Raw genomic sequence first — 27,189 nt, 5'->3', positions numbered from 1 at the left:
TGAATACTACTATTCTTTTTCTTTTCTTCTTTAGTTTACTCAATTCATGATTGGTGGTCTTTTCGTTGCAGTCCCATATGTCCAAAAATGAAATGACTTTGTATATTAGTTCCTCGTGTAAAGGGTTTGGAGCACGCCTATCTCGTCTTTATCAATAATTTCTGTCTTCTCCACACACACACACACACACACGAAAAAAGCCCAACGAAGTGCAAGCCAATCAAAGTCGGGTAAGAATTTATAGCGGCTGTATAAAATTGAATGTTCAAAAAGGAAAATAGATGAAATTGAGGATCGGAAAATGTGATGTAGGAGAGAAACAAGTCCTTGTTAGGTAGGTTCAGGGGGCAAAACTTTGAGGCTTCGCATCCACTCACAGAAGCTAGGATCATCGAAGTGAAGAAAACTACTTTTTAGCTTTGTTCGCTCATCTGCACTCAACGTTCGAAGCTGAGGAAATCTTGCTTCCTGCAATGCAATCACACACACACCCCATCATTATATCATTCTTTTTTCAACCATACAACAACATCAAATAAAATTGCAACCATACTTGTTCGTAAGGAGGATCTTTGTGTGCTGGTATCAAGCGAGACACAAAATATCGAGCCTGAGAGCTCCCCTCCTGTAACAGACACGACCATATCTGAGGTTAAATATGGAATTTCCATTTGCATTTTCAATTTAACATAAACCTGCTCTCTTACCTTAAATGCAAGAATCCGAGGAGCTGGAAAACGCAGCTCGGTTAGCTCTTCAGCCAATGTTCTACAAGCTGCCAACGCTGCTGCACTCTTTCCTTCCTGTGCAGCAAGTTCAGCACCCTGAAAAAAAATAACAATAAGAATAGATATACTTGGATTTGGATGTGGAAAAAAAAAAAAAGCAATCAGTTTAATGTTAGCTCCACCACTTCCTCGCAAAATCTCACAACATAAACAATTCAAGACTCTTCTGTTTAGATGTCACTTGAGGTTGGAGTTGTAACTGTAGCAAGGATGACTTCACCTTTTTGTGTTAGACATCCCTTCGGAATTCTAAACTCATTGATTGCTTAATAGAACTTTAATTTCTTAGCCACACAACAACCAAAACACAAAAAGGCACTGGATATTGACATAAAGCTCTTAGTCCCACCCAACGTGACTTATGTGGAAGAGAAACCTGCTAGTTATGAAGGTACATCAACCAATGTACACCAATATTCAATATTACACCATAATAATGCAGATGGGAGCAGCTTTGATGGTGGTGTTCAGAAATAGTTTAATCAGTTTAGGTGCATACTGTATTTTATCTCAAAAAGAAGGTGAAAGAAATACTCCATCCTTCAGCAGTATATGCAATACCAAAAGGAGTGCCAGAAACAATATTAAACTTCAACACACGATAGATTTAGCAAATACTCCCTCCATCCCATAAAAATAGTCCGTTTTTGCCATTTTGGGACGTCCACAAGAAATAGTCCTATTCCATTTATAAATACTAACCCCCCAACAAATCAATACATATTACCCTCAATATATCAACTTATTTACCTATTCTACCACACATGGCCACCACTTTAATTTGACCTAAACCCCATTATCCACTAAGATGGGTCTCATTATCCACTTTAACACCACCCCGTGAGACCCTTTCTCCAATCACAATACACTCAAACCACTTTTATTTAAACCGGTGACACTCCCTCCTACGACTATTTTTATGGGACAGAGTGAGTAGATAATACATGCAAGGAATAGGAATCAAATACTTGAGCAAGTAATTAATTTCAGAAAAGCACCATAATATGGTATGGCTTAAGAGATGCCAAATCCTTAAAATGGATAAATGCAACAACATGGTCACTGTTTAGTAGTCATTTGAGATGTCCATTAGCCAGGTCATGTGATGGTGAGCTTATATATGGTTATTATCATAATCTTAATTCTAAATATGTCTTTGTTATACAAGTAATATTTTCACAGTGCTAAATCACTTCTATACAGCACTTATTTGCATCTCTCTTTTTTTTCTCTCTTTTTTCGAGGTCAACTTATTTGCATCTCTGACCTAACAGAACATGAATGTGATAGGGAGTTAACTAGAGCAGGAATACAATCTTATCCTATGATAGACCCTATATTAAACTCCAACAAAATAGGGCAATTAGAGATATATTTACAATTAAATTACTTTAAAAATTAATCAAAGAAAAGGGCAAGGTCAAGATTTATTTTTCTTGGGGGAAGGGGTTGTGATTGTCTTCATAAGCTAAAACATGGCTTAGGTTATTGCAAAGTGCAAGAATGCTGATCTTATCCTCCAACAGATTCTATTGATTATATTATTACCCACCATATTATGAGAGCTTAATCTTTTTACATTTAATGAGCTTAACTTAAGATGTCATCAAGGCAAATAAAGACCATGCAATTACAAAATTAAGATATCAGCAATCTAAATTATGTATCGATGCTGAAGAAGTTATCAAATAACTAAGATCATATTGATCTGGTAGATTAATGTCATTACCCAAATGCAACAATTTAAAATAAGTTCACTAGAATGCATACCAGCCAAATGAAGACATCAGTGCCATGATCAAGAACAACCGCAGCATCAGATTGCATAGCAAGGTCATATGCTGGTAGTTCCTCAAAAGTTCCACCTTCTCGATGCATTAGACAGCGAGGCGCCAGCATACGAAGGGATAGGTCAAAGGATGCATTAAGGAATAAAGACCGCAAAACAGTCCTCTCATCTTCATGACCAAGTATACTTCCCAGCAGAGGGCCTCTTCTAAGATGGAATAAGATTTCAGGCAATTGCGACAACTCTTTAGGATACCGATAAAGTTTTGATTTTGGCACCTGGGAACCAAACTTAATTGCAACATCTTTGATCCTCTCGTCAAGTGTAAGCCTCATATCAAGAGCATCGTTAAAACTTTTGGCTTGCAAAAGAGTCCTTTTACCAATTAGAACAGCCGCCACTTCATCTTGTATGCTCTCTAGATAAGCTGAAACACTATCTACAGTCGGAAGTCGAACAGTAATCACTCTCGAGATATCAGCTTGATAAACAGTTGAATACTGAATCGCAAATTGGAAGTGCACAAAATTGCTCTTGATATCTGCCCGATTCTCCATTGACACTGCAAAACTCTGGGTTTCTTCAACACTTAGCATCTGAATGGCGACAGCATTGTCATTCTTAAAAGATTCATGGCTATCCACATGAGCCTCCTCACCAGGTCCCACCACTTGACTGACAAAAATACTGTCTGAGCACCGGATTTCAAGTAAACCATGAGAACCTGCAGCCCTTGAAGATGCTCTCTGCAGATTCACACCAAATGCTTCCCCAAAATCATCATGAAGAATCAAAACGCCTCCAGAAGATTTTGTAAGAGGCTGCAGTAGAGGAACCCGTACAGGACATGTCCCAGCACAAAGTATATCAACCACTGTATTGCGCCGATGAGCCTCACAACCTAGATTATCCATCCATTTCAATGCTGATTTCTGCAGGTGCAAATAGTTTGGATGATTAAGAGAATGAGGTACAGAACCAGGGCCATAAGTACATGGTCCACCAGCACACACAATTATCCGGCTATTTCCACCAGGCCTTTTAACAACCCCTCTTGACATTTCAGCAGATGGCCCCTGAATAATTGCTAAGGCAACCTCCACTGCAGCACCTAAGCAACGGTCTCTCTGAACTTCAGGCACATTCTGTTTATATGGTGTCAATGACGACAGTATTGCATGCGCTACAGAAAGAGAAGCATGAACAGTAGACAAATATACCCCAGTTCCATATATCAATGCCCTTAGGGTGTCCTCGCTTGGTGATTTGTCACCGGGAAGTACATCAGCAGATGCCACTGATTCTTCAGAGAAATCATAAACAGAAACCATGCGGCCATAAAGCACAATTCCAAGTTTAGTTGTTGGGGGCAAGGAGTCCACAAATGCATGCAAAGAGCTCTGTAGATGTTGTACGTGTTGTTCGTCTAAACACTCATCGATCACCAGAACAATTGGGGCCGATATCCTAGATTCTGATACTGGTACATAACCAGGTCTTCTGGTGGGAGTCTGGATATAGTCAACCAGAGGAGATGATAACTCTGGAAGATTTCTGAGTTCTTCTTTGCTTGGAGCTATGTATTCCCCTTCACTGCCATTTAAATTCCTACATATTACACATTGCCATTGGCCTGAACCAAGTAAAATATTGCAGTAGAGATTGGCATAAGCACCGCAATTCTGGCAACGATGTGGATCACGCTGAATTATCTGAGGCCCTGGTGAAACCTCCCAGCCTGGAGAAACTATAGCCCCAAATCCCAAACTGGGTACATTGGCTAGCTTCTTTTGTTTCAGCACCTGTGAGATAAGCAGCAAGCAATAATTAAAAAGGGGGGATTGTGCAAACAAATTGAGATGCATATCTAAGCATAGCATCGTGGTCTTCAGATTCAAATGAAAGAATTCAGGTCAGGATATACATTCATAACTGAGACGTAACTATATTCCAATAAAGCAAATCAGAAAATATAAACTAGTAACACTACACTCAGGAATTCACATGGGAACTTGTGATACAGTTTCAACAACCCCAACTTTCATTAGCAAATTTCATTTTCACAAGGTTCATCTCTCAGAAATTTGAACATAGAAAATATGTACCTTGTGAGCCGAAAAGAGAAGATTGGGAGAGTCGGCATGAGGGGCGAAGGTGAGCTCCTCTGTAAGATCGGAAGTCTGATGCTGCGATCCATTTGAGAAATTGAGGGGGGGCGGGGAAGAGGTGGGTAAGGAGGAATTGGATGAATAAGGGGCAATGGGCTGAGGAGTTGCAGGAGAAGTCCTGAAAGGGACAGCAGCCGGTTGGAGGGGCGATGAAAATACAGGAGGGCCAGGGGGGGTGCTCAAATGAGGAAGGGGAATCCCATTCCCCGGAGACGGCAAATTCGGGGTCTTGATCGACGGAGAAGGTATCTGATTGGGTTGTATCAGCGGCGGGGGAGGTGGAGCACCAAATCCTCCACCCAATTTCGATGTATCTAAATTAGACGGTGAAATAGTAGAGGAGTAACCGCCGCCAGAAGAAGACTGCTGTTGTCTATTGGCCATTAGGATTCACCCAATTCTGATTAATTGAATGATAAATTTAGTTAACCTTCAATTGAGCGCTGACGGTCGAGAAACTATGGATCGGATCTACAGAGTGCCAGCTCCAGTTAGGGCGAATCGGTGGGTGGAAGTTTTTCCGGTGAAATCGCCGAACATAACGCCAAAACCCAGCGGCTCTTCCTTCAGCTCGACAGCACCGGATTGAGCTCGATGCACTGTAACATCACGTAAAAAGAGGTGGATTGGATGAAAATGAATGATCACATTGACATTTACAATCACATTAGGGTTCGCTGCTCCAACTGGCTTCGCAATTGAGGATTTCGTCGTCAAGAGTTGAACCAGCCCCAACTCATTTCTTTTACTTTCTTCTCTTCTTGTTTATCTTTTCCAAACTTTTATTTTTTTGCCTCATTTTCCAAACTTTTATTACAATTACTTTTTTATGTATGTATAATCTAGCAATAATGGATCACTCCCCTATATAGACAATGAAGACTAAATTCTGTGGGTCGATTCTAAAATATCCAACGGTCTTGATTTGGCTAAAAATATTTATAATTTTCGTTTATTTTATTGCATGAAAGTTAAGTTGGTCAATGAATTTCTCTGTCTATCTATCTATACGTTAAATGCTCATATATATATCTCTCTCTATCTAATCAAATCTGCATATTACTAAATTTTCGTCTGATTCCTCTCTCTCTCTCTCTCTCTCATACTTGACAATGGCGACTACGCATTTCCCAGCAATGTTGTTCCTCATCGCCGTCCTTTCCTCCGTCGCCGCCGCTGTCACAGGAATTATGGAGGGAGGCGGGACGTCACCGCAGCTCTTTCCTTTTTCAGATCTGCGCCGCCCACCTCCTCCTCCTGTTGCTCCTCGCCTCCATCTCCTCCTCCGTCTCATCTGTCGTACCATCCGATACCGTCGCCGTCCCCTCTATTCCCCTTTCCCTCGCCTCCATCCCTAACCTCAGAACCCTAATCCTCCAGCCTCCATTCCCCGGCGACCGCGCCCACGCGCAGCCTCCAGTCGGCGAAGGAGATCCAGACCACCGTGAGGCTAGTGCTGCCCAGGGATTCGAGCTCTTTTCAGAAAAAAAAAAAAAAATTTGCCCCATTTTTCTTATTTGTTTGGGTTTTATTTGAATTAGTACAAATTTACATCTCTCTGATGTTGAATAATAGTATAGCACATGTTGTACTGAATTATATGTGCTACTGATGATGATTATACGAATGTGGATTTTGATTCAATTTGTTTGTAACTTAGATTGAAATTTCAAGTTACAGCCTTAAATTTCTACTTCCCCTATTTTCGATTTTGAGAGATGAATTTTACTATTTTGGTGGTTCTGTACTACAAAATCAATGTTGGTAAATTATGTTGGTTTGTAAAGTCCAGTTGGGTGTTTAAAGGTAGAACTTTTGTGTAAATTTTGTTGGTTGATTTCTGCAAAAATAATGCAAAAGTTTGGTTGATTAAGGAGTTTGAACCTAGTGTTCGTAGAAAATACTAATGAACGTACTAATGTTCGTTGATATGTTCGTAGAAAAATGAATAAACATACTAATATTCGATGATATGTTCGTAGAAAACCAAATGAACATACTAATGTTCGTCGATATGTTCGTAGGAAAATAAATGAACATACTTATATCCACCTATTACGTTCATTGACGGATCAGGTCCCACAATGGGAATAGAGGAATTTTCGGGATTTGTTCAATGTGATCCCAGATTTCAGTGGATTTGAGTGGACGTATTTACCCTTTTCGAATTAAATATATATAATTAACCAATATTTAATTACATAAAAAATTAAATCAGAAAATTATATGAACCGTTAGATTAAGCAAGATCGAAGCACATGATTTGGTCTTTGTTCTCTATCTAGGGAAGTGGTTGTCATAGAACCTAACCCTATATATATATATATATATATATATGAGTGGGCTGAAATAAAAATACCTTTTATAATATAACATATGAGCTATTTTCAGCCATTAGATAATCAAGATTTACGATTGATTCATCACCTTGTTGGATGAATTCATGGTCCCGAATTCGAATTTCATAGGTAGCAAAAATTTATTTTCGCAATTCATACATTCACATAACGAATTCATATGTGTTCTACATAGTATTCATACATTTTAGATAGTACTTATTTTATACTGTAAAAGTGTTACGAAGAAAAAAGGAAAAGAATGCGGCTATCAGTAACACGTTCTCTTTCTAAATATTTGGGTTCTGAATAGGTTTGGGCTTTTCATTAGATAGACACAAATTTAGTTGGGGCTTTTAATTTTTAGGATATTTAATTTAAGGGTTAATTGCATGAAAATACATGAACTTTAGTCACTTTTTCATTATGCACATGACTTTTGAAACTTACATTTTTAATCATGAACTTTACATTTGTTCCAAATTTACCTTAAAATTAAACTCCGGCAGCCGGAAAGCTGACGTGCCTTTAAACATGCCACACGTATGTGCCACGTCATTAATTAAAACGATGTCGTTTTAATACTGCATCTCTCTCTATCTCTCTCTCTCTCTTCCCTCCATCGCCACGCATGGCAATGGAGCAGATCAATAACCCTCCGCCACCTCAAAGACTTAGCTTCGATCAAGTCGAGTCTCGGATTTCTCAAATCCTCAGTCTCTCAAAAAACCCACTTCGATTACGACGCCGTTTATCGTAAAGCTGCGAACTTGCTCCTCAAACTCGACGCCATTCAGGTGGGAATATCGATTCTTGCTTAAAATTGCCTATAATTTTATTTCGTTTCTAGGTTTTGGATCTGATTTAATCATATTGTGTCTGATTTAATTATTGAAGGGTGGCAACCCCATGATTAGAAATGAGAGAATTTCTTTGAGCAGAGAGGTATATAAATTCTTGGATTTTATTGAAGGCGCTTGTGTGCAGAGGAGGATTGTGAAGCAGAATTTGAGATCTAGGGTTTCCATTTGTGAGAGGAAATTAGGCAATGTTGAATCCGGGTGGTCGAAGAGGGTTAATGTGGAGAAATTAAGGGGTTTGGTGGAAAGAATTGATAGGTTAATCGAGGAGCTCGATGAGGCGGAGCAATGTGAGGAAATTGAAAACCCTAAGGGTGAATTGCTCATGAGAAAGAGTGGTGGTGGTGGTGGTTTGGTGAAGCAAGGCGGTGGGGTTGGGCCGAAGGTGAAGAAAAATGTGAGCTTTGCAGAGAATGGGTGAGAAGGAGTTTAGGCATTCTTCGACAAGCAAAGGGAGCTATGGGACGGAGATTGATCGGGACGAGAGTGGTGAGGCCGTGTTCTCGGCTACATTGCCAGCGAAGATGAAGAGGCGAAGCACCTGAAATCGGCTCCATTTGCATTTTGATTTTTGCAGATTTAGAGTTTTTTTTTTAGCTTTTAAAAATTAACGTCGTTTTACCTACAAGCTTCCGGCTGTTTAAATGGCACACTTTCGACTGCCACATAGGAGCCACCTCAGCATCAAAATTGTTGGAGCTCAATTTTAAGGAAAATTTGGAACAAATGCAAAGTTCATGATTAAAAATGTAAATTTCAAAAGTCATATGCATAATGAAAAAGTGACTAAAGTTCATGTATTTTCATGCAATTAACCCTTAATTTAATTACTGATTAATTACATAATCATATTGTATACCATAATGTAGTAAGTATATAAAATCATTTGTTTACATAAAAAATCCCAAATTGTATTATCGTTATAATTCTAATTTCTTTGTAATATAATTATTACTATAAATAATACTCATTAAATTTAATCTTATATTAATTACGTTGATAATATTGTAATTATACAATATTTTAAATAAAATAATACTACTATTTAAATTAATAAAAAAAAATTTAATGAATTGATCTAAATCATAAATGATGATATATTTTATATTTTTATATCATTTTTTAAAGGGCTAATTGTCTGTAAATTCATAATGTTTTTCAAAATTTGGTAATTGCAACAGATCTAAAAAAGTAACTTTTAAATTCATAACCTCTTGTTTTTGTCTGATTTTAGTTCGGTGACCGATTTTTTTCTTACACTGATGCCGGAAATGACATGTTGGCAGCCAGAATTAACACAGTAGCAACTGAAATTGACACCTAGGCATTTTTGACAAGTGAAAAATAAAAAATAGGGGTTATTGCCGGAAAATACATGTAATTTGTCAATTTTCTGATTGATAACATGAATTTATAATTTGACCAGAAAATACATCAATTTTCAATTTATTCGCAATTATAACATTACTTTATAGTCTGACAAGAAAATTCACAAAGTTTCAATTTATCCTCAATTGTAACATGACTTTATTTAGATTATTTTTCATCATAGATGTATTGATATTTATTGTATTTATATTAAATTGATATGTATAAAATATTGTTAAGTAATTGATGAATTTTTATAAAAATTAAGTTAGATGGTTAATTATTTCATAATATATATATATATATATATATGTATATATATCTACATTTTCAACACACAAATGCACATATATATATAAATTTGATTTTAATATTCTATTAATATATTACATATATAATAAGTATTTATTTATTTAAATTATGAAATTATAAAATATTAGGACCAATAAATAATTTAGGTACATATATAATACTCCCTCTGTTCCCAAAATAAGTTCCTCTTTGGGGACGGCACGAGTTTTAAGGAAAAATGGTAAAGTGTATTGATAGTGGAGAAAAATATGTTATAATTAGTATTGGGAGTGGTGAAAATGTGAAAAGGTGTTATAATTAGTATTAGGAGTGGTGAAAAAGTGAAAAGTAAGAATAAATATGGTAGGGTAGTTGTCCAAAAATAGAAAGAAAGAAAGAAAGATGAACTTATTTGGGGGACGTCCCCCCCCAAAAAAAAAAGAGGAACTTATTTCAGGGACGGGGGAGTAGAAACTATGTTAAAAAGTAAATAATATTATATATTATTTACATATAGATGTATATTTATCAAATATATATGTATATATATATATATATATATATATATATATAGGGTTAGGTTTTATTGAGAAGCTCAAATGTGTTGAGAAGTTGAGAAGCAATCCAACAGATGAACATGTCAATTAGTTTTTATGAACGCGGGTTTGATCTGGGTTCGATCCTTGGCGGTGGCGTATTTTTAACAAATTAAATAGATTCGTATATTCGTCAGTTATATTTAGTATGTTCAAAGAATTTATTGATCTGGGTCTAATTGCCATGTTCATCAAAATGTACTGACATGTTCATCTATTAGATTGCTTCTCAACTTCTCAACACATTTGAGCTTCTCAATTGAACCACTCCCTATATATATATATATATATATATATATATATATATATATATATATATATATAATATTGTGAGATGAAAAGAAAATTAAAAATATTTAATGTATTAAACTTTGATATTATTATACTAAATTAATTACAAGGTCATGTTATAATTGAGAATAAATTGAAACTTGGTGTATTTTCTTGTCAGACTATAAAGTCATGTTATAATTGCGATTAAATTGAAAATTAATGTATTTTCTGGTCAAATTATAAAGTCATGTTATAAAACCAGAAAATTGACAAACTACATGTATTTTCCGACAATAACCTCTAAAAAATATCCTAATTTCCCCTACCCATCGTCTTCCCCAATTTTCCCCACCCAAAAACCCTAAATTTCCCTCACCCCACCCGCCGCCGTAGCCCTCTGCCGCCATCGCACGATGCTCGATGCCAAGGTTTTGTCCCTCTCGAAGAGCCTCTCCTCGAGCAAGTTGAAGGAGCAGAGAGTGAGACGTAGTGGAGCAGATCTGCTCCACGATGCTCGATGCCAGCACCAGAACCTTGATAATGCCGGAGGGATACAACGCCTTGACGACCCTCTTCAACCTCTCCATCGTTGCAACTATGGCGTCACCGATTTACAGAGATGAATAGTTTCTTCCTTGAATTGCATGAGGCAACCGCTGAATTGCAGTCATGGCGTCACCGATTTACAAGGGGCAGCCCAGGCGGTGGCGGCAGGGGCGGCCAGGCGGTGGTTGCAGTAGGGGGAGGTTGGGGAAGATGATGATGGGTAGGGGGATGGGGTTTTTTTTTATATATTTTTTTCACATATCAAAAATATGACTAGGTGGCAATTTCGGCTCCACCGTATCATTTTCGACGTCGGCGTAAGAAAAAATCGATCACCAAACTAAAATCAGACAAAAATAAAAAGTTATGGATTCAAAAGTCACTTTTTTAGATCTGGTGCAATAACCAAATTCTAAAAAACGTTATGGATTTGCAGGCAATTAGCCTTTTTTAAAAGTAATATCGTTCAATTTCGATGCTCGCCGTGCATCGCATGAGCGGGCGTACTAGTTTTATAGTATAATTTTTTAGTAAAGTTTTATACTCCCTCCGTCCGCGAATTAAAGCCCCATTTGCCTCTAAATATTTGTCCGCGAATTAAAGCCCCATTTGCCTTTTTATACCCTTTTACCCTCCCTCTTTACTTTAAATTACTTATCCCACCTAATTTTTTAACCTACTTAATTATTCATTAAGTATTCATCCTTAATTAAAGCCCCATTAAATTTATGTCTATCAAATGGAATTCTAGAGAATTCCACATTTCGCAGTTGCCTCTCTCTCTCTCTACCAAACCCTTATCTTTTTCATCGGGTTCTTCTCTCTTTGCATCGTCTCTCTCTTGTTCTTCCTAAATCTACCATTGTTGTGTTACTCCATGGATCATCCCTTTGAAACTGAATCGATTGTGCCGGAAACCCCGGCCTCTGATCTCTGTGAATTGGCGCTGTGGTTCATGGCTGAAACCGAGCCGCCGGGCCTCCCTCTCTCTGAATCGGAGAAAACGACGTCGGTATCTGAAGCGGCGCCGTGGTTGCTGCCGGATACTGAAGCGGCTCGTCTCCCTCTCTCTGAATCGGAGTAGATCTCGCCGGTAGCTGAAGCGGCACCATGGTTGCTGCCGGATACCGAAGCGGCTCGTCTCTCTCTCTCTGAATCGGAGCAGATCTCGCCGGTAGCTGAAGCGGCGCCGTGGTTGCTGTCAGATACTGAAGCGGCTCGTCTCCCTCTCTCTAAATCGGAGCAAATCTCGCCGGTAGCTGAAGCGGCGCCGTGGTTGCTGCCAGAAATTGAGCCGTCGGGCCTCCCTCTCTCTGAATCGGAGGAATCTCTCTCTGAATCACCGGACTATGATTCTGACGGCTTCCATCTCTCTGAACACATCAGACGAGAGAGGGAAAAAACCGATCGAATCACACGTGTATCAGCTTCTTTGTTTCTTTGAATTTTGCCTATGCCTATTCAATTTTGAACAGTTTCGAATTCCACTCTCAAAATTAATTAATCAATGAAACATTTGCCTATTAAATTTCGAATTCTGCCTATTAAATTAATTAATCAATGAAACATAAAATTAAGACTTAAATTGAAACATAAAATTAAATGGAAAGCTTAAAGTCAATAAAGTAAAAGCATTCTCTTAAGTAAAGATTAGCAAAAAGTAAACAACTACCCTTATCTTTTACCTACAACACCTTTTTCAGCTTTCTTAGTCTCCGTGCCCAACAGTAAATGGGGCTTTAATTCACGGACGGAGGGAGTATAATTTTTGAGTAATTTATGAAAGAACACTTATTTTATATCGTTTCATAAGTATATTATACAGTATAATAATGGCACCAGAAATTACATTTTGTATAAGCTTAAGGTTTACATGTATGCAAAATTGCATGAAAAAAAATAAAAGCAAAAAAATTAGTGTTTAACTGCAGTGACGTGAAGTGCGACTAATGAAGCGTAAATTCCGTCTTTGATGCTAATTAAACTCTGATGCTTCCCCTTCTCCGCTATCACTCCGTTCTTCACCACCGCGATCACATCCGCCGTCTTGATGGTGGACAGCCTGTGCGCCACCACCACCGTAGTCCGGTTGAGCATGGCCTGATCAAGCGCGTCCTGCACCACCCTCTCCGACTCGGCGTCCAACGCGCTGGTGGCCTCATCCAGCAGCAGTATCTTAGGGCTCTTTATGATGGCACGCGCGATCGCCACGCGCTGCTTCTGCCCCCCCGACAGCTGCACCCCACGCTCCCCCACCACCGTGTCGTACCCCTGCTGCAGCCCGCTTATGAATTTGTGCGCATTCGCTTGCTCCGCCGCCGCTATGATTTCCGCCTCCGTCGCCTCCCCTTCCTTCCCGTACGCTATGTTGGCACGGATCGTGTCGTTGAACAGCACCGGCTCTTGGCTAACCAGCCCCATCTGCTGCCTCAACCATTTCAGCTGCAATTTTCGGATCTCCATCCCGTCTAGGGTTATGTGCCCTGAATCTGGATCGTAGAATCTCTGTAGCAGAGATATCACCGTCGATTTGCCGCTCCCGCTTTCTCCAACCAGAGCTACTGTCTGCAAATCATTATTTACGAATATTAATAATCGCTTCCGTCAACTATTAGTAGGTATATAGAGAGAGATGGATTATGAATATACCTTGCCGCCATGAATTGTCAAAGAGAGGTCTCTGAAGATGTGCACGTCGGGGCGCGTGGGGTATTTGAAGCTCACGTGTTTGAGCTCGATATCTCCCTTTACTACGTCCAGTTTGGTGCCAGATTCATCGCTTGGATCGATCTTCGATTTCCCATCGAGAATGGCGAATATGGAAGCTGCTGCAACCTTAGCTTTACTTGAATCCGGCGCGAAAGAGCTCGATTGAGAGATTGCTACTGCTGCCATGGTTAGGGCAAAGAAAACTCGAAATACATCAGAGAATGTGATCTTGCCATCCTCAACGAGACGAGCTCCTGCGTAGAAGCTGGTAGCGTAGACGAGAAACAGCAGGGCAAAGGATATGCCAAAACCTATTCCACTAATCAATCCCTGCTTAATCCCACTGCTCATAGGCCCTTCACATTTCACTCTGTACATCTCCATCACCTTCTCCTCCGCACAGAATGACGCAACTGTTCTTATACTCCCAACCGCATCATTGGCCACCTGACTCGCCTCTTCGTACATAGCCTTTGCATCTGCGCTGAAGCCTTTCATGAACTTGATCTGCACATACCCGTTGACCCCTATGAGAGGCAGCATGACGAGGACGATTAGGGCTAACTGCCAGCTTGCTTCGAAGGCAATGGCTACCCCCGCAACTAATGAGGAAAAATCTTGAACAATCTGCGCAAGCGCGTCACCAACCAGAGCTCTCACGGTAGCAGCATCAGCAGAGAGCCTCGCTCCGATCATCCCACTGGAGTGGTCCCCCTCATCAAACCACCCCACCTCCATGTTCACCACCTTCTCGAAGCACATCAGCCTGATTCTCCTGATCAGCTTGTTCCCTGCCACGCCGAAGAGATACGTCCTTGCTGGATACGCAATCAGCGACACCACCCCGAGGACCATGAATATGATGGCCCAGAACTTGGAATCCTTGCGCAGTTCGCTTGGAGGTTGGTAGAATGATTCGATGGCACTCGATATTAGTATGCCGAAGATTGGCATTATGGCGCCATTGATAATGGCGAAGACGACTCCTGCTATGAGAACAGGTATCTCTGGCTTGTTGAGATAGGCAAGGCGTCGGAGGGGGACTTTTGGCTTAAGATGTGATTTGTCTTGTGCAGAAGATTCTGTGACATCGAGTATTGTTGTTGTTGTTGTTGTTGTAGGCAGACCAATTGTGAATGACAATGAATGATGACGGCTGCTAGACGAGGCTCGACTTATGGAACGTTTGAGTGACATATTTCGACTCTCCAAATTGAGGCTGGTGTCTGGTCTTTCTTTGTCTGCGTCGTCTCTGTTTACTTCTTGCAAGCGTACGAGCTGAGAATACGCCCCTTGAGGGTCTTCAAGTAGTTCCGAATGTGTCCCTTTCTCAACGACCTTGCCTTGGTGAATGACAACAATAGTATTGGCATTCCTGACTGTGCTCAATCGATGTGCCACAACCACAGTTGTTCTGTTCACCATGATTCTGTCTAATGCCTCCTGCACAACTCTTTCTGATTCTGCATCCAGTGCACTTGTAGCCTCATCCAACAGTAGGATCCTCGGATCCTTCAATATCGCTCTAGCTATGGCTACTCGTTGTTTCTGTCCACCCGAAAGCTGAGCTCCGTGTTCACCTACCATGGTATCAAGTCCCTGCAGGAAATATATATCACATCATTAGTTTTGTTTGTTTAAAATGAGTTAGAAAGAGGTTGTTGATGTTCTTGCCTGGGGCAGTTTATCGATGAATTTAGCAGCATTGGCCTGCTCTGCTGCTGCCTTGATCTCCTCAACTGTTGCACCATCCTTGCCATATGCAATATTCTCTTTAATGCTGGCTGTGAAAAGCACAGGTTCTTGACTCACAAGCCCTATTTTGGACCTAATCCACTTGAGCTGGAGTTGCTTCAGATTTATCCCATCAATCACAACTTCACCGTGTTCAGGGTCATAGAACCTCTCTATCAAACTTATCACAGTTGATTTCCCACTCCCACTCTGCCCAACCAGAGCCACTGTCAGACCACTCGAAATCGATAGATTCAGCCCTCTGAATATCTGCTCGTTAGGCCTAGCCGGATAACTGAAATGCACGTCTCTAAACTCTATATCCCCACGGATGTCTTCTGGTATCACCCCACTTGTGTCGTATGCATCTATCTCGGGCTTCCTCTTTATGGTCTCAAACATCTTGAACGCTGCTGCTCGCCCCGCAGCAAACGCCGACATGCAAGGCGATGCTTGTCCAAGAGACCTGCACAACACACAACATCAACCAATCAATCATATTCATATATATGTAATCAAAAATGGTGGTGCAGCATCATCAACCAATACGTGTGTGTCGTGTGTACTCACATGGAACCAGTGAGCACGGCGGTGATCACGTTGATCACCTCACCACCTGTGTATCCCTTCTCCAAGATCAGCTTGCCACCGTACCAGATAGCCAAAGCATAACTGCCAAATATGATGAACATAAATGATCCAAGCCCCAGCCCAGTGGCCAGCCCTTCGTGCGTCCCCGATTTATAGGCCTTGACGAGGGACTTGTCGTAGTCATCCACAGCTTGCTTCTCCCCAGTAAATGACGCAACCTGAATGGATACACAACAAGCATGTTATATTTTGAATTTATTGAATATGTGGAAGCAAGATTGATGAGGCAAACCGTTCTGATTCCGCCAATGGTCTGTTCAACTAAAGTGGCGGCCTTAGCATACGCTTCTTGGCCGCGGGATGCCATCTTGGACAGGAAAAGAGACATGACGCCTCCCGATACAACCATCAGAGGAATGGATGATAACATGACGAGGGTGAGAAGCCATCCTTTAATGAAGGCGATCACAAAACCTCCCAAGAATGTTGAGACTAATTGAAGAAACTTGCCAACCTTCTCACCCATGGCGTCTTGAATAAGCACAGTGTCACCAGACATTCTTCCAACCACTTCTCCTGTATTACTTTCCTTATCAAAGAAAGCAACATCTTGCCTCAAAATTGTTGACAGATATAGACTCCGAATTCTGCCAGCCTGCCTTTCTCCGGTGATCATCCAGCATGCCACCTCTATATATATACACATCAAAATCAATGTTCAACAATCTATTATATAATTGGATTAAGCCTTAACCTATGTGGCACATCTAAAATCTCACCATTTCAAAATTTACCATATATAATCTTCATCATTTATTAATTAATTAACTATTACATTCTATATAAAGATTCATTAATCATAATAAATATAATTAATAATAAATGTATATATATAATAATATTAACATTACATATAATCTAAATTAATAAATTTTATTATTTATTTTTTCTAGATAAAAATTAGATTTACATGTTTGATAAGAAAAAAATTATAATCTATATACGATAAATTATTTTAATTGAATGTTAGTGATTAGATGTATATTTGTTATTAATTTTATATTTCTCAATAGCGTACATATATATATATATATATAATATTTATATTCTTAATATTTAATTTGATTATAAAATAATATATTTTGTATAAAATTTTAAAAATAAATTTGGATTCAACATAGATTTTTTATGAAAATTTATCAATTAAATTACTAAATAAATTAATACAATTTGAATCTCGTGTCAACTTTCTTAAGCTACACACGAGATGATTTTCAAAACTTAGTTATGGTCTTTCAAACTTCAAACAAGATAATGTTCACGAGTCAATTTTATTCTTTCAATTTTCAGACGGAATGATGCTCGAAACTCAAGATTTGAAGATAATTAATGTTCACGAGTTCATTTTATTCTTTCAAATTTCAAACGAAATGATGCTCGGAACTCAATTATGATATTTCGAGCTCCACATGAAATAACACACAAAAAATTGTCAAGATTTTTCAAGCTGCATACAAGATGATGTTTAGAAGTTAGTTATGATCTTACAAGCTAAAGATGATAATGATCTTTAAAGCTACGCACAAGATAATTCTCGTAACTTAATTGTGGTCATTCAAAGTTCAAATGAGATGATACTCACAAGTTAAATTTATTTTTTAAAACTCCAAACGAGATGATTCTTGGAACCCAATTATAATATTTAGAACTAATAATGCATAAAAGTTTGTCAAGATTTTTTCAAGTTCCATACAAAATGATGTTTACAAGTTAATTATGATGTTAGAAACTCCAAATCATACAATCTCACAAGTCAACTTTGATTTTTAAAGTTCCAGATAGTGATGTTAAAAAAACTTGACACATAAAAATTTATTTTTTGTATTTTAAGGTCTAGACGAGATGATACTCAAAAGTCTGATGTTCAATCGTTAGTTGTCGTCTTCCGAAATTTAGATTATGATATGATCCTACAAGGTTAAGACGAGATGATGCTCAGATGAAATAAAATTTTCAATATCGATACATTTTTCAAAATATTATTAAATAAAAATCTACATAAAAAGAATATTTATTATTCTAACAAAAGGTTAACATTTAATTGAGGAATATGATTCAAATTAATATAATTTCAACTATATTATCTTAAATTAAATAAATTTAAAAATAATTTATATAATAAACTAAAATAATTTCCCATCGAATTTCGACGGGTTGCGCACTAGTATCAAGATATAATATGGTACTAATTAGCATGGTAGGGAGAAACTTACGAAGAAATGCTGCTACGCCACATCCTATAGCCAAATACACGAACTTAAGTGCAACCTAAGACAAATTAACAATCATAAGAATTCCATCACTTACTGGGAATATAAGTACTAATTTTTCTTTGAGAGAAAAAAAAAAGAAAGAGAGAGCAGCATATATACCTTAGAGACAACGGAAACGACGTCGTTATCGGTTTGGTTTTGGCCGAAAGAATCAATGAGTTCCCCAAAAAAGATTGTCATAAGAGGCATACACAATCCATTCCCAACCGCACCCACTGAACCAACTATCATCAGCAGTTTATCCACAGAATCAGCAAAGGCGAACAGCCGGTGAAACGGCACCGTCTGCCCTTCTTTTTCCGGCGGTGCAGAACTGGAGGCCTCTTCTCCTCCTCCCATTCTAACCAATGATGTCTACACTTACTAACACTTGTATGTATATATATTGCGCAACAACTTTTTAAGACACTTTAACTAACTTTTTTATTTCAACCAACACGCACACACACACATATATATATATATATCGGTGTGTATAGAGAAAGGGTGGTGGTAGCTGCAAATCTTCTTGAACAAGAATTCTTGATTCGCACGTTCCTTTATAAACTTCTGCTTCAAGAGTTGCAGGCTCGAGCCAGGTAGTAGGTCCACTGTTTTATGTTCCTTTATTAAGACTTTTAGCTACAGACTTTTATTCCTTGCCGTTTTATTTTTGTTTCATCTAGATTTATTTGAAAGTTAAGTTTTCACATCCTCTGTATTTTTTCAGGTGCATGTTTGTAAAATAGTCAACATTCTGTGGGTCTAAATTGGTGGTTGGTTTTATTGCAATAAGTCAAAAGCAATACTATAATTTAGGAGACGAATAAATAAATGATGGTACGTAGGGGTTTCAGTTTCCCACGGCAGCAAATGCAATCAAATAAAGTTCACGAGATTGATTGTTTTTTTAAAAAAAATCCGTGAATAGCTATTATGAGTTTCTAGAAGAGGGAAAAAAGATTCAATATTATATGATATTGAAAATTGAAATCATCATTATTGCTGAATAATACATTTAGTAGAATAATGACAAGGACGTATATGAATATGATCAGTTGAAATAAGCGAAACTACATGGATTCGTGTACAAAATAAAATAATGGAATATTGGAGTTGAGTCCAATTTAGATAAGGGTTAATTATAGTATATGGTTCGAATTGAGTCCAATTTAGACAAGGGTTAATTATAGTTTATGGTTTGAATTTTAAAGTTATTTGTAAAAGTGATTTGAATTTTAAAATATATATAAAAATCATTTGAATTTAAGTTATTTGTAAACATGACATAAATTTTAAAAGATATGAAAAAATGACATAAACTTTGGAGTCATTTGTATAAATAGCCTGAACTTTTGAGTCATTTGTTAAAATAGCTTGAACTTTAAAAAATACTACTATAAAAGAAATGACATGAATTTTGAAATCATTTGTAAAAATTGCACGAGCTTTATTAAATATAAAAACCAACTTTAATTTTCATAAAAATTAATAAAAATGGCACGAGCTTACAATCTCGAACTCGAATTACACTACAAGAAAATGCGGCTCTAACGACCGAAATTTCGGTCGTTAAAATCCAAAAATCGGTCGTTAATATTTTTAACGACCGATTTAACGACCGTTTTTTTCGGTCATTGTTTACATCGTCGCCCGAGTTTTAACGACCGTTTTTTCGGTCATTAAATTTAACGACCAATTTTTTATTTTTAACGACCAAAATTTTTGTCGTTAAAAAGAGAAATAAAAAATAAAAAAGATAAAAAAAAAATTAAAATTTTTTTAAATAACGACCGAAATTTTATTTTTAACGACCGAATTTTCAATCGTTTAAAAATTAATAAATTTATATATATATATATATATATATATATATATAGAGAGAGAGAGAGAGAGAGAGAGAGAGAGAGAGAGAGAATGGATCCATGGAGAATCCATATATTTTTGAGAATAGAGAATTAATATCCACCCTTAGATATAACAGATCGGACGGTTATCTTGATTTGTATTAATTAATTCGGATATTATAAGAAAGGTTAAGTTGGTAATTGCCTTTCTTTTGTAACCGTCCCAAACTAAATAATAGTTGACCGAATCTTGTTAATTTCGGTAGATAAATTTCATATCTTTTTTTAGTTCATTTTTTTGTTGTTTGCCTTTTTTAATACCTAATATTATAATGTGCGTATTTGTTTCTGGACATAAGCCATTTATCTGTTATTATCGCTTAATAGTAGTAATCTGCAACACCAAAGTTTTATTCTGAGTCATGAACACCTGTAGTTTTTCGTGTGTTTTTCATTCTGTAGTTGCATAACATGAATCGTAGTGTTCTATTTTAATTTGAATCATAATGTTCTACGTGGAAGATTTTTTTTTTTTTTGTTCATTCTTCTTGTGTTCTTTACAAAATAAACAAGTTGTCATCCACACTGTGAAAGTTGCTTTCAAAGAGATTGATGATAACTTTGCTAAATTAGGATACATGTGGAATTCTTGGTCGGATTATCTGATTCTCCGGGCAGTGGGTGTTACTACCAGGAGTGCTCCTCCTCCGGAGTTTGTGGAGGTGCATTGGTGGCCACCGGTGGCGCCGTGGATCAAAGTGAATACTGATGGCTCGGCGACGGGAGCTCCGGGCATTATTGCTGCAGGTGGGGTGTTTAGAGATAACTGGAATGTGGTGCGTGGTTGTTTTCACTTCAAAGGTGGCTCGGGTTTTGCCTTTGAAGCGGAACTCCTGGCTGTTATCTCGGCGATTCAAATTGCTCACAATCGTGGTTGGCACAAGCTTTGGATTGAAGCCGATTCCACCTACGTGATATCCATTCTTAATTCTCGTTCTTTGAATGTGCCTTGGCGTTTTAAGGCGGCATGGAATAGGATTTTAAAGATGTTAGATGCTTTCTCGCTGCAGGTTTCTCACATCTTTAGAGAAGGAAACAAGGCGGCAGATATAATGGCTAACCAACAACGTTCGGAAGGGTGGTGGCCGCACGAGATTGATGAGATTAGGGCTACGGTTCGACTTGACATGGCTTCGCATAGCCATCTGCGTCAGAAACGTTGGTTCTTGCGCTGATGGAGGCGTGGGTTTTGAGGCGATGGATGAAGTTGAGCTTGTGCTGCCCTGGTTTGGTGAGGGATGGAGTGTCGGTAGAGTGCTTCCGGGTTTGTGTACGCTCGGCTAGAGGACGCTACTGGTCGGACTCCGTTGGTTTTTGTCTCTGTTTATCGGGGACGTTTTCTTTAGGGGATTCAGTTGATTTTTTCGTTGATATTCTGAATCTCGGAGTTGTATCTCCTTCCGCTCTTCCCTACTTTCGTCTTGTGTTTAGACGAGTAATCTTTTTCCTTTTCACGGTTTTTCCCACTGGGTTTTCCGTGAAAAGGTTTTAATGAGGCTCGGCCCTTAGTCTGCTCTTTCTGTGCTTTCAAGGGTTTTTTTAGGTTTTTTCTTTTCTTTTATTATATAAAATCGTCATTTAATAAAAATAATTACAAAATAAACAAGTTATAAATGTATTGAGCATATTTTCGCTTTTATATGTGTTCTGATTATTTAATTTTTTTTATGATTTTCTTCATAGTCATTGAATACATTATTTATATATTTTTACATTATAATCGTTTTGAAGAATTGTTTTTTTGCTTACTCGATCATCCTCCATTTGTTGATGTGGTAAAAATATGTAATTGATTATTCACAACATTAGTAGGTTTGTTCATATTATTGGAGTATTATTTATTCAGTATAACTTACTGATTTCTTCGTATAAATATGACCTCTTTATATGACCTTATTCGTTAAGTTTTCTTAGTTATTCAATAAACTCATACACCATATTCATAAATTAAATTTTTAATTTATGAAAGAACACTTATTTTATATCGTTTCGTAAGTATATTATACAGTATAATCATGGTACTAAAAATTACATTTTGTATAAGCTTAAGGTTTAGCTATATACAAAATTGCATGAAAAAAAAAACCGAAAAAATTAGTGTTTAGCAGCAGTGACGTGAAGTGCGACTAATGAAGCGTAAATTCCGTCTTTGATGCTAATTAAACTCTGATGCTTCCCCTTCTCCGCTATCACTCCGTTCTTGACCACCACGATCACATCCGCCGTCTTGATGGTGGACAGCCTGTGCGCCACCACCACCGTAGTCCGGTTGAGCATGGCCTGATCAAGCGCGTCCTGCACCACCCTCTCCGACTCGGCGTCCAACGCGCTGGTGGCCTCATCCAGCAGCAGTATCTTAGGGCTCTTTATGATGGCACGCGCGATCGCCACGCGCTGCTTCTGCCCCCCCGACAGCTGCACCCCACGCTCCCCCACCACCGTGTCGTACCCCTGCTGCAGCCCGCTTATGAATTTGTGCGCATTCGCTTGCTCCGCCGCCGCTATGATTTCCGCCTCCGTCGCCTCCCCTTCCTTCCCGTACGCTATGTTGGCTCGGATCGTGTCGTTGAACAGCACCGGCTCTTGGCTCACCAGCCCCATCTGCTGCCTCAACCATTTCAGCTGCAATTTTTGGATCTCGATTCCGTCTAGGGTTATGTGCCCTGAATCTGGATCGTAGAATCGCTGTAGCAGAGATATCACCGTCGATTTGCCGCTCCCGCTTTCTCCAACAAGAGCTACGGTCTGCAAATCATTATTTAGGAATATTAATAATCGCTTCCATATAGAGAGAGATGGATTATGAATATACCTTGCCGCCATGAATTGTCAAAGAGATGTCTCTGAATATGTGCACGTCGGGGCGCGTAGGGTATTTGAAGCTCACGTGTTTGAGCTCGATATCTCCCTTTACTACGTCCAGTTTGGTGCCAGATTCATCGCTTGGATCGATCTTCGATTTCCTATCGAGAATAGCGAATATGGAAGCTGCTGCAACTTTAGCTTTACTTGAATCCCGCGCTAAAGAGCTGGATTGAGAGATTGCTAGTGCTGCCATGGTTAGGGCAAAGAAAACTCGAAATACATCAGAGAATGTGATCTTGCCATCCTCAACGAGACGAGCTCCTGCGTAGAAGCTGGTAGCGTAGACGAGAAACAGCAAGGCAAAGGATATGCCAAAACCTATTCCACTAATCAATCCCTGCTTAATCCCACTGCTCATAGGCCCTTCACATTTCACTCTGTACATCTCCATCACCTTCTCCTCCGCACAGAATGATGCAACTGTTCTTATACTCCCAACCGCATCATTGGCCACCTGACTCGCCTCTTCGTACATAGCCTTTGCATCTGCGCTGAAGCCTTTCATGAACTTGATCTGCACATACCCGTTGACCCCTATGAGAGGCAGCATGACGAGGACGATTAGGGCTAACTGCCAGCTTGCTTCGAAGGCAATGGCTACCCCCGCAACTAATGAGGAAAAATCTTGAACAATCTGCGCAAGCGCGTCACCAACCAGAGCTCTCACGGTAGCAGCATCAGCAGAGAGCCTCGCTCCGATCATCCCACTGGAGTGGTCCCCCTCATCAAACCACCCCACCTCCATGTTCACCACATTCTCGAAGCACATCAGCCTGATTCTCCTGATCAGCTTGTTCCCTGCCACGCCGAAGAGATACGTCCTTGCTGGATACGCAATCAGAGACACCACCCCGAGGACCATGAATATGATGGCCCAGAACTTGGAATCCTTGCGTAGTTCGCTTGGAGGTTCGTAGAATGATTCGATGGCACTCGATATTAGTATGCCGAAGATTGGCATTATGGCGCCATTGATAATGGCGAAGACGACTCCTGCTATGAGAACGGGTATCTCTGGCTTGTTGAGATAGGCAAGGCGTCGGAGGGGGACTTTTGGCTTAGGATGTGATTTGTCTTGTGCAGAAGATTCTGTGACATCGAGTATTGTTGTTGTTGTTGTAGGCAGACCAATTGTGAATGACAATGAATGATGACGGCTGCTAGACGAGGCTCGACTTATGGAACGTTTGAGTGACATATTTCGACTCTCCAAATTGAGGCTGGTGTCTGGTCTTTCTTTGTCTGCGTCGTCTCTGTTTACTTCTTGCAAGCGTACGAGCTGAGAATACGCCCCTTGAGGGTCTTCAAGTAGTTCCGAATGTGTCCCTTTCTCAACGACCTTGCCTTGGTGAATGACAACAATCGTATTGGCATTCCTGACTGTGCTCAATCGATGTGCCACAACCACAGTTGTTCTGTTCACCATGATTCTGTCTAATGCCTCCTGCACAACTCTTTCTGATTCTGCATCCAGTGCACTTGTAGCCTCATCCAACAGTAGGATCCTCGGATCCTTCAATATCGCTCTAGCTATGGCTACTCGTTGTTTCTGTCCACCCGAAAGCTGAGCTCCGTGTTCACCTACCATGGTATCAAGTCCCTGCAGGAAATATATATCACATCATTAGTTTTGTTTGTTTAAAATGAGTTAGAAAGAGGTTGTTGATGTTCTTGCCTGGGGCAGTTTATCGATGAATTTAGCAGCATTGGCCTGCTCTGCTGCTGCCCTGATCTCCTCAACTGTTGCACCATCCTTGCCATATGCAATATTCTCTTTAATGCTGGCTGTGAAAAGCACAGGTTCTTGACTCACAAGCCCTATTTTGGACCTAATCCACTTGAGCTGGAGTTGCTTCAGATTTATCCCATCAATCACAACTTCACCGTGTTCAGGGTCATAGAACCTCTCTATCAAACTTATCACAGTTGATTTCCCACTCCCACTCTGCCCAACCAGAGCCACTGTCAGACCACTCGAAATCGATAGATTCAGCCCTCTGAATATCTGCTCGTTAGGCCTAGCCGGATAACTGAAATGCACGTCTCTAAACTCTATATCCCCACGGATGTCTTCTGGTATCACCCCACTTGTGTCGTATGCATCTATCTCGGGCTTCCTCTTTATGGTCTCAAACATCTTGAACGCTGCTGCTCGCCCCGCAGCAAACGCCGACATGCAAGGCGATGCTTGTCCAAGAGACCTGCACAACACACAACATCAACCAATCAATCATATTCATATATATGTAATCAAAAATGGTGGTGCAGCATCATCAACCAATACGTGTGTGTCGTGTGTACTCACATGGAACCAGTGAGCACGGCGGTGATCACGTTGATCACCTCACCACCTGTGTATCCCTTCTCCAAGATCAGCTTGCCACCGTACCAGATAGCCAAAGCATAACTGCCAAATATGATGAACATAAATGATCCAAGCCCCAGCCCAGTGGCCAGCCCTTCGTGCGTCCCCGATTTATAGGCCTTGACGAGGGACTTGTCGTAGTCAGCCACAGCTTGCTTCTCCCCAGTAAATGACGCAACCTGAATGGATACACAACAAGCATGTTATATTTTGAATTTATTGAATATGTGGAAGCAAGATTGATGAGGCAGACCGTTCTGATTCCGCCAATGGTCTGTTCAACTAGAGTGGCGGCCTTAGCATACGCTTCTTGGCCGCGGGATGCCATCTTGGACAGGAAAAGAGACGTGACGCCTCCGGATACGACCATCAGAAGAATGGATGATAACATGACGAGGGTGAGAAGCCATCCTTTAATGAAGGCGATCACAAAACCTCCCAAGAATGTTGAGACTAATTGAAGAAACTTGCCAACCTTCTCACCCATGGCGTCTTGAATAAGCACAGTGTCACCAGACATTCTTCCAATCACTTCTCCTGTATTACTTTCCTTATCAAAGAAAGCAACATCTTGCCTCAAAATTGTTGACAGATATAGACTCCGAATTCTGCCAGCCTGCCTTTCTCCGGTGATCATCCAGCATGCCACCTCTATATATATATATATATATATATATATTCATCAAAATCAATGTTCAACAATATCAAGATATAATATGGTACTAATTAGCATGGTAGGGAGAAACTTACGAAGAAATGCTGCTACGCCACATCCTATAGCCAAATACACGAACTTAAGTGCAACCTAAGACAAATTAACAATCATAAGAATTCCATTAAGTATTTTTCTTTGAGAGAAAAAAAAAAGAAAGAAAGAGAGAGCAACATATATACCTTAGAGACAACGGAAACGACGTCGTTATCGGTTTGGTTTTGGCCGAAAGAATCAACGAGTTCCCCAAAAAAGATTGTCATAAGAGGCAAACACAATCCATTCCCAACCGCACCCACTGAACCAACTATCATCAACATTTTATCCACAGAATCAGCAAAGGCGAACAACCGGTGAAACGGCACCGTCTGCCCTTCTTTTTCCGGCGGTGCAGAACTGGAGGCCTCTTCTCCTCCTCCCATTCTAACCAATGATGTCTACACTTACTAACACTTGTATGTATATATATTGCGCAACAACTTTTTAAGACACTTTAACTAACTTTTTTATTTCAACCAACACGCACACACACACATATATATATATATATATATCGGTGTGTATAGAGAAAGGGTGGTGTTAGCTGCAAATCTTCTTGAACAAGAATTATTTTCAATATTATATGATATTGAAAATTGAAATCATCATTATTGCTGAATAATACATTTAGTAGAATAATGACATGGACGTACATGAATATGATCAGTTGACATAAGCGAAACTACATGCATGGATTCGTGTACAAAATAAAATAATGGAATATTGGAGTTGAGTCCAATTTAGATAAGGGTTAATTATAGTATATGGTTCGAATTGAGTCCAATTTAGGCAAGGGTTAATTATAGTTTATGGTTTGAATTTTAAAGTTATCTGTAAAAGTGATTTGAATTTTAAAAAATATATAAAAATAATTTGAATTAAGTTATTTGTAAAAATGACATAAATTTTAAAAGATATGTAAAAATGACATAAACTTTGG

General features: G+C 39.2%; 4 protein-coding genes across 4 annotated transcripts; 1 reads left to right on the top strand and 3 right to left on the bottom strand.

Annotated features, from left to right (window-relative positions):
* Positions 1-210: 210 nt before the first annotated feature.
* Positions 211-5,575, bottom strand: LOC130995431 (protein transport protein SEC23 A). Its single transcript, XM_057920706.1, has 5 exons — positions 4,683-5,575; positions 2,559-4,379; positions 708-824; positions 554-625; positions 211-468 (listed from the first exon to the last, which is right to left on the bottom strand). The coding sequence occupies exons 1-5, from the start codon at positions 5,127-5,129 to the stop codon at positions 331-333; spliced, it is 2,595 nt and encodes an 864-aa protein (XP_057776689.1). The 5' UTR covers positions 5,130-5,575; the 3' UTR covers positions 211-330.
* Positions 5,206-8,362, top strand: LOC130993870 (BAG family molecular chaperone regulator 8, chloroplastic-like). The gene is made up of 3 exons (XM_057918906.1): positions 5,206-5,249; positions 7,728-7,878; positions 7,979-8,362. The coding sequence occupies exons 1-3, from the start codon at positions 5,206-5,208 to the stop codon at positions 8,360-8,362; spliced, it is 579 nt and encodes a 192-aa protein (XP_057774889.1).
* Positions 8,363-12,788: 4,426 nt separating this feature from the next.
* On the bottom strand, positions 12,789-18,940 carry LOC130995430 (ABC transporter B family member 11-like). Its single transcript, XM_057920705.1, has 7 exons — positions 18,482-18,940; positions 18,323-18,377; positions 16,342-16,739; positions 16,029-16,267; positions 15,399-15,924; positions 13,665-15,323; positions 12,789-13,580 (listed from the first exon to the last, which is right to left on the bottom strand). The coding sequence occupies exons 1-7, from the start codon at positions 18,719-18,721 to the stop codon at positions 12,930-12,932; spliced, it is 3,768 nt and encodes a 1,255-aa protein (XP_057776688.1). The 5' UTR covers positions 18,722-18,940; the 3' UTR covers positions 12,789-12,929.
* A 3,280-nt stretch (positions 18,941-22,220) lies between these two features.
* LOC130995428 (ABC transporter B family member 11-like) lies at positions 22,221-26,818 on the bottom strand. Its single transcript, XM_057920704.1, has 7 exons — positions 26,393-26,818; positions 26,249-26,303; positions 25,752-26,149; positions 25,439-25,677; positions 24,809-25,334; positions 23,081-24,733; positions 22,221-23,013 (listed from the first exon to the last, which is right to left on the bottom strand). The coding sequence occupies exons 1-7, from the start codon at positions 26,630-26,632 to the stop codon at positions 22,363-22,365; spliced, it is 3,762 nt and encodes a 1,253-aa protein (XP_057776687.1). The 5' UTR covers positions 26,633-26,818; the 3' UTR covers positions 22,221-22,362.
* Between the last annotated feature and the right edge of the window lie 371 nt (positions 26,819-27,189).

Source organism: Salvia miltiorrhiza, chromosome 7, assembly GCF_028751815.1.
Source record: "Salvia miltiorrhiza cultivar Shanhuang (shh) chromosome 7, IMPLAD_Smil_shh, whole genome shotgun sequence".
NCBI classification, from domain to species: domain Eukaryota; kingdom Viridiplantae; phylum Streptophyta; class Magnoliopsida; order Lamiales; family Lamiaceae; genus Salvia; species Salvia miltiorrhiza.
Note: the sequence above shows the minus strand (reverse complement) of the source record. Positions and strands in the feature narration are given on the sequence as shown.

Bases quoted from the DNA above. Each gene is read 5' to 3' on its own strand.
- LOC130995431 (XM_057920706.1), bottom strand. From the start codon at position 5,129: ATGGCCAATAGACAACAGCAGTCTTCTTCTGGCGGCGGTTACTCCTCT. The intron at 626-707 runs GTAAGAGAGCAG...TGTCTGTTACAG, and splicing joins CTCGGATTCTTGCATTTAAG to GAGGGGAGCTCTCAGGCTCG. The intron at 469-553 runs GTATGGTTGCAA...ATTGCATTGCAG, and splicing joins AAGATCCTCCTTACGAACAA to GAAGCAAGATTTCCTCAGCT.
- LOC130993870 (XM_057918906.1), top strand. From the start codon at position 5,206: ATGGATCGGATCTACAGAGTGCCAGCTCCAGTTAGGGCGAATCG. The intron at 5,250-7,727 runs GTGGGTGGAAGT...GCAATGGAGCAG, and splicing joins GCTCCAGTTAGGGCGAATCG to ATCAATAACCCTCCGCCACC. The intron at 7,879-7,978 runs GTGGGAATATCG...TAATTATTGAAG, and splicing joins TCAAACTCGACGCCATTCAG to GGTGGCAACCCCATGATTAG.
- LOC130995430 (XM_057920705.1), bottom strand. From the start codon at position 18,721: ATGGGAGGAGGAGAAGAGGCCTCCAGTTCTGCACCGCCGGAAAAAGAA. The intron at 16,740-18,322 runs GTAAGTTTCTCC...GTATATATATAG, and splicing joins TGGCGTAGCAGCATTTCTTC to AGGTGGCATGCTGGATGATC. The intron at 15,324-15,398 runs GCAAGAACATCA...TATTTCCTGCAG, and splicing joins TCATCGATAAACTGCCCCAG to GGACTTGATACCATGGTAGG.
- LOC130995428 (XM_057920704.1), bottom strand. From the start codon at position 26,632: ATGGGAGGAGGAGAAGAGGCCTCCAGTTCTGCACCGCCGGAAAAAGAA. The intron at 26,150-26,248 runs GTAAGTTTCTCC...ATATATATATAG, and splicing joins TGGCGTAGCAGCATTTCTTC to AGGTGGCATGCTGGATGATC. The intron at 25,678-25,751 runs GTCTGCCTCATC...GTATCCATTCAG, and splicing joins CCATTGGCGGAATCAGAACG to GTTGCGTCATTTACTGGGGA.